Below are 11777 nucleotides of genomic sequence, written 5' to 3' on the forward strand. Positions count from 1 at the left end.
CATTGATTGCCAGTTTAAAGTTCCTATGGTAGGTATGTAGTGGTGCACAATACATAGACAAATACACAGAGAAACAAAGAAATTATATATTTTGATCATGTGCATTATTCTTGTTATACAGGGTATTACAAAGAATCATAAATAGGTACAAACTCATAATATCTTTATATGTACAAGAGCTTGCTTCAGTCATGATATGATAAATTAGAAAGTTGGACAAGCCCTTAAATTGGATTTCCTTGCCTTCCATTATCTAACAAAAGTATGTTCTGTCCATCACTGAAAAAAAAATGTCCCACTGTATCAACTTAATCTTGTAGAAATCTCTTTGAGTAATTGCAATGAATAGGACACAATAAGTGCTGTTTTAAACGTGCATGACCTTTAAACTGAGTGACCAGACATCATCGAAAGGAGAACATAAAAGAATGGCTACCTGAAATAGTCACTACTCAAGCATTTTGCTACTCAGCCAACATGGTCACTGTGGGCGAGAGCCGTCAGTCTTCTCGAATTCTCCACGGAAAGCACCAGAATGTACAGTATAAAAAGTCAGACAGAGGTTGAGGCATCACTACTGTAATTCCTGATATCAGACAGCGGTGATCTTGCTGGCCTCTCGGACCCCACTGAGATAGGCCCCAGTCACAGTCTGGGGAAAGTGCCTGTTGGTAGCCTGAAAGGGACAAAAACAGAACAGGGAAGTCATTGATGACTCCTACATAGTGTGTGTGCATGCGTATAAATAAATACTGTACGTATAGAGTATAAATAGCGTAAAGGACACTAAGACGACCAACATTGCACTGTAGCATCCTGGTTTTCGCAATTAATCATAATATGTAGATCACATCTCTATTTAGCACGCATACTTTCATAAATGGTTTAAGTAAAGGTGTTAGAGTTGTTGGGGTGGGTCTATTCCTGCGCCAATGCACTAGTTGGTAAGTACTGTAACTGTTAATGTTGTGAAGGCACTGATCAAACGTCACGAGGTCTCAGTGACCCAACTACAGTTGCCTGATATAAATACTGTGAGAGAAGTTGAAGTGCTATTTTCGTCTAGTATTTCAGATTTAACAGGAAGTTCTGCTGAGAAGCATGGCAGACCCGATTCAGGCTGTTCTGGTCACAGTGATTTGTAGTGTCAAGTTAACCTGGATAATGACAGCCACATGGGTAGACAAGTGTCAAATCAGGGAGTGCTTATTGTCAATATTAGTTCAAAGACTGGTGGCTTGTAGTACACACTTGACATGAAGATCCAAGCCTCTCAACCATAAATCTATATCACCAGATTAATATCAATTTTGACTGGAAAAGTTCAGTTGGCGTGTTTGCATGCAAATGTTTCCTCTCAAAATGTGAAACAAATGTTCTTATCAACAGATAATTACTGTAAACATTGTTTATCGGAAAGCAAAATGTGGCCCTTATGGCATGCTGTGGAGAGCAGATCAGTAGCCCGACTTCATGTCTTGAGAAGCCTCACCTCTCCAGCAAAGAACACTTTCCCCTGGACGTCCTCTGCAATGATGTCGTAGGCCTCACCACTGCCCCCTGTCTTCACAAAGCTGTAGGACATCTGTGCCCAGGCGTCTCGACTCCAGCGGGTCACAAAGAACTTCTGGTAATCTGGAACCTCCTGAGGATGGCAACAGCAGTATTTACAGACAGAAGCATACAAATCGTTCAAATGTAGTTCTCTAAGGGCGCAAAGAATATTATCCCATAAAGCTGTGATCTTTACCTGATCCTGGAACAGCTCTCTCAGGACCCTCAGGCACATGTCAGCCACCTCTTTGTCCTCCAGGTCTCTGACCGTGGGCAGTGCCTCTCCAGTGATGACGGACATCAGCACACTCTGCTTACCCTACACACAGATACATCCAGTGCAGTCTTGTAATAAATTACATTTTCACTTTTTCCTGCAGAGGTGTCACCAAATATGCAGCTGTAAGAACTAGAAGAGCTTTGAGTCTTGAGCCTAGGCAATATGGGATTTTTTCAAGTCAATATAAAAGTCCAATCAAGTTTCAGATCAAGAGTTTAGCTCTTTATAAGTTTGCTCTTCCCTTCCACCGAATGAACTCTGATTACTCATGTAAAGGAACAACCACCACAAAGTGATCGAAGATCTGAGGGAAGAATCTGCCTGACGCTTCAGAGTTTGATCCTGTTTTGACACATTTGACCTTGATCATGTTTTAACCTTGTCTTCAGAAAGCAAGCATGCCTCACTGCTAAATCAAATTCTCTCACCTTTGGGTCCATGTCGTAAAACACGCTAAACAAGCCCCTGTTCTCTGGGCCTGGTGGGACATGGCCAAAGTAGTCCGCTCCTTGGACTTTACGGTCCCAGAATCTATAGGGAAACTGCAGGGCAATCTGTAAAAGAGAAGGCAGAGGAGGAGTTGAAAGCAAACTCACAAGACAAATGGAAAGTTACCCTTTTTGTGTATTTGCTGTGTTTATATCTAAAAGCTATATCTTCCTCAATATGTCTCATTTCGTAAAGTCGTTATGGAGACCTGATGAAGCAACACAAGCCAAATATGTTTTACTTTTTTGGCTTGACTTTCATGTCATCAGCTTCTGGAGAACATCTGTGTACCAACTGGAAGTCCCCGGTACAGACTATTTTAAAGTCACCCATTTGTGGCTTCAACATGCAAAAAATAGAGGACTTTTCCATTTTGTACTTGAACAGAGATACACAGAATATAAAAATAATAAAATAATAATAGCCCATATTCTGTGTAGCAATCCTGACGTGTTTTGTTGCTTTGCCTTTCCCCTGTTACTTCCACCTTAATTCCTGTATTTTCCACTATTAATTCCCGCTATATTTACTTCAACACTTGTTAATGGACCTTCTCTATAACCCCAGCCCCGAGGCTGTGAATGGCCTTCAGCTTCCTCTCCGGCAGGGGCGGGCAGAACTGGATGATGGCCTTCTGGAGGAGAGCCAGTGGAACGGTCACCAACACCTGGAAAAATCAATAGACGCGCATCATAACCATACTCTCATAGCTACTCTCCCATGAACCATGTTGATGCTGTTAATGACAACTTTCAGTTCACGTCAGCAGGACTCACAGTAATAAGCAGAAGATACTGAACGCATGAATGAGTGCAACCCAATAGATTGTGTATTAGAGCAATCTAGATATCTATTTTTGTCTCCTGGATAAGCCAGTTTCACTTGTGACGCATACGTGGCTTGCAGTGCTAACCAGAAGATATTTCTTTTGAATGACATCAACAGGCACTAAAAGAACAGCCACAGCTCCACCACCACAAGGTCAACTTTTCTGTAAATCTATTACTACAGCATTTCAGACTTATCGCGTATCATATAACTTGGAGTCACAGTATCAACAGAGAGGCATTTCTTTTCAAACAGACCATCAGGCACTGAAATAGTACTCCAATGAATACAGCCGCAACTCTTTTTCCACCACAAGGTCAACCACAGGTGAGCCAACACAAAAACGTTTCCGTTGACGTAATTTACATGACTAGAAACTTGAAACTAGGGGACATCCATCTTTAGCTTCTACAGACAGGATCACTGCTGTCTTTCATTTCTCTTACCTTCTGTGCACTCCACTGGGAGCCACTGGTCGTCATGACTTTAACTAAGTCTCCAGAGTAGTCAATGGACTGGACCTGTGAGGAAATTAAGGGTCATTAAGGGAGAGGCACCACCAGACACTCTAAAATGAAATGTCCAGACATCCAAATCAGCTCTACAGTAGCCCCTTACCAGGCACCAGTGACCCACCTCCCCACCTCTCACACCTTCCCAGCACGTTCCCATGCCTTGTTTGGCAGCTTATTATCAGAGACACTTATTATTGACTACCATAGTAATGCCATATCATATCTTATGAAAGTTGAGACTCTCGAGAATATGGACATGTAAAGATTTCCATGAAGAAACATATACAGTACTTTGTGTGTAAAATATATGTTTATCCCAATATATAATGTCTAAAAATTTAAATTCTACCCTTTGCCCAGCTCTGCCATACACATAGTCAATCTATTGATACCAAACAACTCTACTGTGCCTCAGCTTTCAGAAAAGGTCAAGCACTTGACTATAAGTCAAAGTATGTGGTCACAAACTCATTTTAAATAGGCTGTGTGCAAAGTTGATGAAAAAGTCAAAATGGGGAGTACTGTAAGTATATGGTTAAACTACACTACAATGTAATGGAGCATGATGAGACCACAACTCAAACTATGGCCAAGAAACATTTTCATATCTCACCATTTCTGTGACACTTCTAAAAATGGTGTCAAGATACATCAACCTCTGTTATATTCCTGTAAATGTTAAATAGCGCTGCTAATTACTAACTAGCCTACTAATTGCGCATTCCGATTTGTCAGTAATTTAGCAAATAAGTTCTCACAGTTCAAATAGTGTCTTGCAGTTTCAAATTAAAGCCCAGTATGAGAACTAAATAATTCATACTTGATAATTAAACAAGATCAAATTAAGAAAACGGCAGGCGGGCCGGCAGGCAGACAGACCGGTGAGTTGAGGTGAATGTCCAGGCCCTCGGCCAGCTTGTGCAGCACAGAGGAGTAGCCCTCCGTCAGCAGCGTGTGGTCTCCAGAGAACTGGGCAAAGAACTCGTTATGGTCCCATGACCTTGCTGACACCTGAGGACACCAACACATAACCGGTCATTATACAAGTCTGAACGCCCCATGGGAATCCATGCTGTCACAGAGGCTATACTTTATCAGTGAAAACAACTTTACAAGACAGCATAACAATAGTTTGATTTGAGGTTAACTGACAGACTGTTTCGGGCAGTGACATGGACTGATGGACAGACAGACAGCTGGGTGGGTGGACACAGGGCAAGAAGTAGTGTTCACCTGGTCTAGCGTGCTGCCACAGGCATACTCCAGGTTACTTAAGTGAAACTGCAACACCTTCTCCTCCAGCTCACTGAAGTGGATACCAGACTCCTGAAGGAAGGTCTTATACACCTCTTGGATCTTCTCTGTTTGCACCAAACAAAACAAAAAAACGAACATTCAAGTACAGTAGATACAGGAGAAATACGATACAACATGGTATGGACTAAAACTCTGTGCCAAACAGACATACATCTCAGTATATATTTGACTTCTAAATTACTATTCAAACAGGGAGAATTGGAATGGCAGCAACAATAGCAGGATACCCAAGAATATTTACTAACAAGTCCAATGGCACAAGACTGAGAGTTTCTATCGGTTGTTGTTTTTAATATTCTGTAACTATAAATGGTCCCCCTGTACCCAGAGCTCATACCTCCCAGAGGAGCATCCTGATGCTGAGATTTGTCCTTCCTCCAATCAGACACCACGTCCAGGATGGCGTTGAAGTGGAAGTCCATGCGCTTGTCTATGGCTGGGTCTGTAGCGCCCCCTCCCTCCAGCAGCAGGTCACACCGGTCCCCAAGCTTGTGCATCTTAATACCCAGCTGCTCATGCACCGACACACACACATAGACACATGAAGCAGAGGACACAAAAAAAGCAAACATGCCTGCCATTCATAATGACTTAACAGATGGTTCCTATTCATTCATATTACGCTTTTCTTGATTAAAGATTTTTTTTTTTTTTAAAGAGAAACACACTCATGCGAATAAGCATATTTAACTCACCTGCTCACACATGAGGGCGATAGGGTTGTTGACACAGCCGTTGACTATCTGGGCTCCTCGTCCTACAGTGACACCTAGTGACTTGTCATCCCAGACGCGGCCTCCTATCCTGTCCCGAGCCTCCAGCACCACCACCTGTTCACAGTGCATACAGGACCATGAAACTTTCTCCTTTTTGACTCACACTGTCCTTACTCAAAAGCAAATCTTACTCTGTGTCCTTAGTGTGTGTGTGTGTGTGTCCATATTAGCTCTCCAAAATGATCATCCCTTCTTCACAGTTCTGGGTAATGACTGGAGTATATCTACAACAACAACTGCTGTAATGAGATCACTTCTTTACAGCACTTAAATACATCCTGCAAAACAACAAAGCTTGAATTTTGAATACCCGTAAACTAGATCAATATTTTTTTAGCTTTCTAGAGAGGTAGCCATACTTGAGAGTGTGCTAGTTAACAGACCATTTTATACTTCAGTATAGACCGTCTTATACTTCAGTGGACAAGGAAAGTATAGTGAGAACTAAGCTAGGAGTCTTCACCTGCATGCCAAAGCTCTGGAGTTGCCGAGCTGCTGCCAATCCAGATGCTCCAGCACCAATGACCAGCACTTTCTTCTTCTGTGGCACACAGATACATTCAGATTGTAAACATGCACCACTAATACCGTGAATACCAATTCACCTGTTCACACTTTTCTATTGTTGTTTAAATTCACAAATAATCATCACACCAGTGACAAACGTAGTCAGAAACTACACTTTGACACATGCAGGTCACCACAACGGACCTGTTGGACCAGTGGTAAAGGTGATACCAGCAACCCCCCCCCCCCATTTTCAGAGACCACCCGTTGAGACTCATGGACGGTGGCCCCACTCACGTGATGGTACTGCTCTGGCAGAGTGGGCTGCTTCACCAGCAGGACTCCGGTGTTGATCAGTCCCTTCCGGGTCATGAAGTGCAGGACTCGGTCCAGCTCCTGGACACAGCGCACCCGCACCAGTCCGCGCACGATCACATGGGGGACGCACCTCTGCGGCGTGAGCACCTCCTGCAAGACACGCCCATAGATGGCAGTGAGTGCACATACTATACACACTATACACTACTCCCCAATAAGTTAGGGATATCTGGCTTTCAGGTGAAAATTAAGTACTGAAACATTGAACTGTTGGACATGCACATTCAATTTAGAGAAGGTCACATTAAGTTTACCTATAGAGGTTATAGTGGATTTTACGTTCATCCTGTAAAAGCTGGATATCCGTAAAACCAAATATCCCTGACATTTTGTGAGTAGTGTAGGTTGAAAAGAGGTTGAGTCAGTGTCATTCAGTACAGGAACTGGGCTTTTGCAGACTACCACACATGTGGGTGATGACTGCAAACCACAAATGTCTAATACCAGTTCTTAAAGGGATATTCCGCCATTTTTGGAAATACGCTCATTTTCCACCTCCCCTCGAGCAAAACAATCGATATTTACCTTGTTCTCGTTCATCCAGCCATTCTGTGAGTCTGGCGATACAACTTTTAGCTTCAGCCTAGCATAGATCATTGAATCGGATTAGACCATTAGCTTCTCGCCTGCTAGCTTCATGTTTAAAAGTGACTAAGATTTCTGGTAATTTTCCCATTTAAAACGTGTCTCCTCTCAAGTTAGAAAGTGCAATAAGACCAACTGAAAATGAAACCTGGCGTTTTTCTAGGCTGATTTGACATGGAACTACACTCTCATCTGGCGTAAGAATCGAGGCAACTTGCAAACGTACCATAGGCGTAGTGATATCGTACGCAGCATCTGAAAATAGTCCCCATAGACAACAAGCAGTAGTAGTGCCAGTAGTGTGCAAGTTGCCTTGATTATTACGCCAGATGAGAGTGTAGTTCCATGTCAAATCAGCCTAGAAAAACGCCAGGTTTCATTTTCAGTTGGTCTTATTGCACTTTCTAACTTGAGAGGAGACACGTTTTAAATGAGAAAATTACCAGAAATCTTAGTCACTTTTAAACATGAAGCTAGCAGGCGAGAAGCTAATGGTCTAATCCGATTCATGATCTATGCTAGGCTGAAGCTAAAAGTTGTATCGCCAGACTCACAGAATGGCTGGATGAACGGGAACAAGGTAAATATCGATTGTTTTGCTCGAGGGGAGGTGGAAAATGAGCGTATTTCCAAAAATGGCGGAATATCCCTTTAACAGTCATCCTGACACAGTCAAGAGTCTGACCTTGCACTCTCGATGCCATGCAGCCAGGATGAGGTTTCGCAGGGCCAGGTACATGGTCGGGTCACGGGAAAATTCTGGAAACTCATAGAGCTCATCCAGCTCCATCATGTCTGGCCGCACACACAGAGCCTTGCCACATTCATTAGGCTGGTAGAACGGCTGGAAGTATGGGCACAGTCCTGGAACTGGAACCATATACAATCAGTTAACCATCAGTTAATTATTAACTACAATTACAGTTAAGATAATTTTATCATCTGTCTGACAGCAAGGCACAATCAAGGATAAATAAATTGCACCATTAGTAATGCTTTTTGACATTTAGAGGAACATAACAGAACAGAACACTATGGAGTTTGATACTGAATCAGTTTCGTTCATTTTTGTTTCTCAGAAGTTTTACAGAAATAGCGTGGCTTTGAACATCTACAGCGAAATAATTAATTTGAGCGTGAACACCCCAGCAGCCGCCCAACCACGTTCGCTTGTAGGTTTATCTACGTATATGATATTAAATTACCAAAACAATTTAGTAGTTAAACAGTTTGATCATGAAGGGCTTTGCAAATGATCTGCCGTTTCATGCATCAAACAAATTACAGCTTCAAGTTTTATGACTCAAATGACTTTAATGAAGGAGTTCTACAACTCACCTCCATTTCCTAATTCATATAATTTCTCTGAAACTCTGACACTGATTTTCCTACAACAATATATTATACTGTATAAAACGGTGGAAGATAACCCTCTGTGGTTCCATGTCAGCCATGTACAGTAATGTCATTTGATTTCCATGAAATGTGCAAAACCAAGGGCATAGCCTGGAGCACTGTTTGTTGCCTTATCTTAACATGAGCCCCTTGATGAAAGTTTCATAATCAGCTGAAGTGCTCTGGCTCTTACTCTGTGGCTGGACGACTCGTCTGTGTTCTGTCCTCGAGTCACCGTGGGCAAAGTTGCTAGGCGACGCAGAGGGACTCATGCCCACACAGTCAGGGTAGTAGGTGGTGAGGAAAGGGTTGGCCGGACTGTCCTTCAGCAACGGGGGCACGATTAACATGGAGTTCCACCAGCTGTCACTCACTCCTGCCACTCGCTGGACACAAGGAGACAACAGCATTACGAACATTAACAAGAATGGGATGGTACACAAAACTAGCTGAGTGGACAACAGATTTTAAATTGTTAGTATCCCTTCATTCAGCGACGAGTGTAGTCGGCAAGAATGATTACTAACCTTAATCGTATATCCTTAAACCCTTATAATAATTTAGATCTTAATCCAAATTTAATGTTAACCTGTGGTCGAAAATAAAGCAACCTATGAGACATATAATGGTCATACCTCAGTGGATATTGAATGAGAAGGCCAATACACGTTTCTTTACGTGTTGTATTTATAGTAAAAACTTCAAACCTACCGACTATCTGAAATTCTATACACCCTCTAAATAGAGTTGCGCTCAGAGATCTGGCAGCGTAGATGCAATCCACTCACCATGTCTTCTGGGAGCGAGCACTGGTCTGGTCCTTCAGTCTGCATGGCACACACACACGCGCACACACACACACACACACACACACACTTAATATCAGAGGCCTCCAGCAGCGACCTAATATCAAACATTATGGCTCTGTTTGAAACGGAAGGCAGCTACCTACTGCCTCCCTCCCTACAGTAAATAGAGCTCTCTCACTAGACATGACTTTAGATTAAATGCATCTTTTAAAAATGAGCGTAGCACTCTAGAATCTTTGGTTGTGCTATGCCTAATTCACACCAAAGACTCCCGACGCGACAAGACCGAGTTAGAAGTTGCACGGAGTTGCAAGCCGTCTCAAAGCATTCAACATGTTTAGTCGCAGTAGAACGTTGAGGCTCGTCTCGTCGGCAATCTTTGGTCTGAACCCTACTTTATATATCCTGCAAATGACTTCTGTCTTACGGTTCCATTGTTACAGGTCAAGGAATGCTGTTACAGGCAGACATCTTCCTACCTTGACATTGTTGACTTTCAGTCCGCAGCGGTAGGCGGAGACGAGAGATGAAGTGAGCTGGATTTCCTTAGTGAGCTGCCTCCACTTGCCACAGTCTGATTTTGTGCACTGAACCTGCAGGACGGAGGAGCACAGAATGAGATACTCTTCCTTCAATGAGTCAAAATGAGCAAACTAATATCGGAAAAGTAAACAAACAGTAATATGGGAAATGCAGCATACTGATATGAAACTCATAATCAGTTGATGCTTCACCACAGACATCACTAGCAGCACCAGTAAAATGGGTGATTCTATAACTAGTGGGTTGTGCATGTTTAAACTTGGTGAAAAAATGAAATAGATCTAATTCTACTGGTTACTCCCAGAGCAAAGTGATTGAAGAAGCTCAAACCAGAGAAGAAAAATAAAAGTAAGTCAGATATGCATTTTCACATGCTCCTGGTAGATCTTTCATTAGATGTAGTATGTCCCTGAGGCCTTACCCAGTAGGGAAGTTGCTGGTCGGCCATGAAGGCCTTGAGACTAGGCTCAGTCTTCCCATTCCCCGTCCACACTCTCTTCCAGGTTGCATACTTCTCATAGCCATCTTTGTGACTACAAAAGCACAGGAGACCAATTGTTATGTTCTACTTTGAGAGTTTGAGAGAGCTTTTTTTTTGTCATTCATTGTTTGATTGTGTTGACTGACACAACTCTATCCTTGTTTTTCATCACCGCCAGACAAATAAAGGGTCAACTAGGCAAACTTTCAACGTTGTGCCTTTTTGAATTCATGATTATGTGTGTATCTCACCTTCTGTAGTAGTGGTCAAAACACTCATTGCAGAAATGTTCACCACAGGAGAGGTGGTACCATCTCGATGTGTAGCCATTTTTGGCGCACCTGACACACAGGCAATAAAGGGGTTAAGCAAGCTACAAGACACCAGGCTGAAGTGTGCATATCAGGGTGGAGGTGTTTGATACTGAGAGGGCACCTTTCAGAGGCACTGGCAAAGCACACTGGATAAGTAGCTGGGCATCCTGCCTTCTCACATTTCCTGTACTTCTTCTCTGCCTGATCATCCTCTTCGTCTGTGTCTGTGGCTTTTCTCTTGACCTAGAACATCATGACAAACATCCACTCACAAAGATGCCCTTGTGTTTGTGCAAACACAAGCTCACACCCAAGGAAGAGTTCCCAATTCCAATGTTTCAAAGCAAAATGATTTTACACATACCAAAGAGAGACATATTTTAGGTTACCTGTCCAGTGGGAGTGTTGCTATTGTTGTTGGATCGTTTCACCCTGACGTTGGTTTGTCTACCAGTAGAACGCATGGGTTGGCTTTCTCCTGACGTGGTTTCTGCCGCGGCTCCTCGCTTTTTCCCTCGCTGTCGACCACCGGACGCATTGCCACCATAATCTGATGTAAAAGACACAAACATGGCTACACTATAAGCGTTGGTCCAAAACTGAATATTTATAGATTACGCTGTACGTTTGTTTTGGTTCTGCATGGTATGTCTCCAGCTGATTATTATAATATGCCAAGAGGGAGAGAGAGAGAGCTCTGTATCAAACCTGCGTCAGACAGCATGGCTGAGTGATCCCACTCTCGAAAACCACACACGTGAACAACCAAATCTGAAATGCCGTAACTGCATATACAATAAAAAGGAGCCTGTGTACAAGTCAAGCTAGCCCTAATAATACACAAAACAATTGTATTGTCTATCTGTCATATAATATTCGTTTCCGGTGACGAATCGGAAAAGGCGGAGCTGGGCGAGACCGAGACGCGCTGTAGACGTGATCCGCTCTGATCCAATGAAAACGCGGTATGAATCGTTTCACTTGCCGTAGTGACTTGTTGTAACCA

General features: G+C 42.9%; 1 protein-coding gene across 2 annotated transcripts; it reads right to left on the minus strand.

Annotated features, from left to right (window-relative positions):
* Positions 1-72: 72 nt before the first annotated feature.
* On the minus strand, positions 73-11651 carry LOC134072884 (lysine-specific histone demethylase 2). Of its 2 annotated transcripts, XM_062529758.1 has the most exons (21): positions 11480-11649; positions 11161-11321; positions 10893-11014; positions 10709-10798; positions 10398-10509; positions 9913-10026; positions 9413-9451; positions 8818-9010; positions 7915-8099; positions 6564-6734; positions 6223-6300; positions 5679-5813; positions 5321-5492; positions 4900-5027; positions 4546-4677; positions 3598-3672; positions 2874-2990; positions 2263-2388; positions 1751-1873; positions 1493-1645; positions 73-676 (listed from the first exon to the last, which is right to left on the minus strand). In XM_062529758.1, exons 1-21 carry the CDS (start codon positions 11493-11495, stop codon positions 593-595), a joined length of 2526 nt encoding a protein of 841 aa, XP_062385742.1. In that variant the 5' UTR covers positions 11496-11649; the 3' UTR covers positions 73-592. The 2 variants fall into 2 exon arrangements, with proteins under 2 accessions (XP_062385742.1, XP_062385743.1); XM_062529759.1 differs by lacking the exons at positions 73-676; positions 1493-1645; positions 1751-1873 and having other exon boundaries at positions 2854-2990; positions 11480-11651.
* Positions 11652-11777: the final 126 nt, after the last annotated feature.

Source organism: Sardina pilchardus, chromosome 24 (assembly GCF_963854185.1).
Source record: "Sardina pilchardus chromosome 24, fSarPil1.1, whole genome shotgun sequence".
Lineage (NCBI taxonomy): Eukaryota > Metazoa > Chordata > Actinopteri > Clupeiformes > Clupeidae > Sardina > Sardina pilchardus.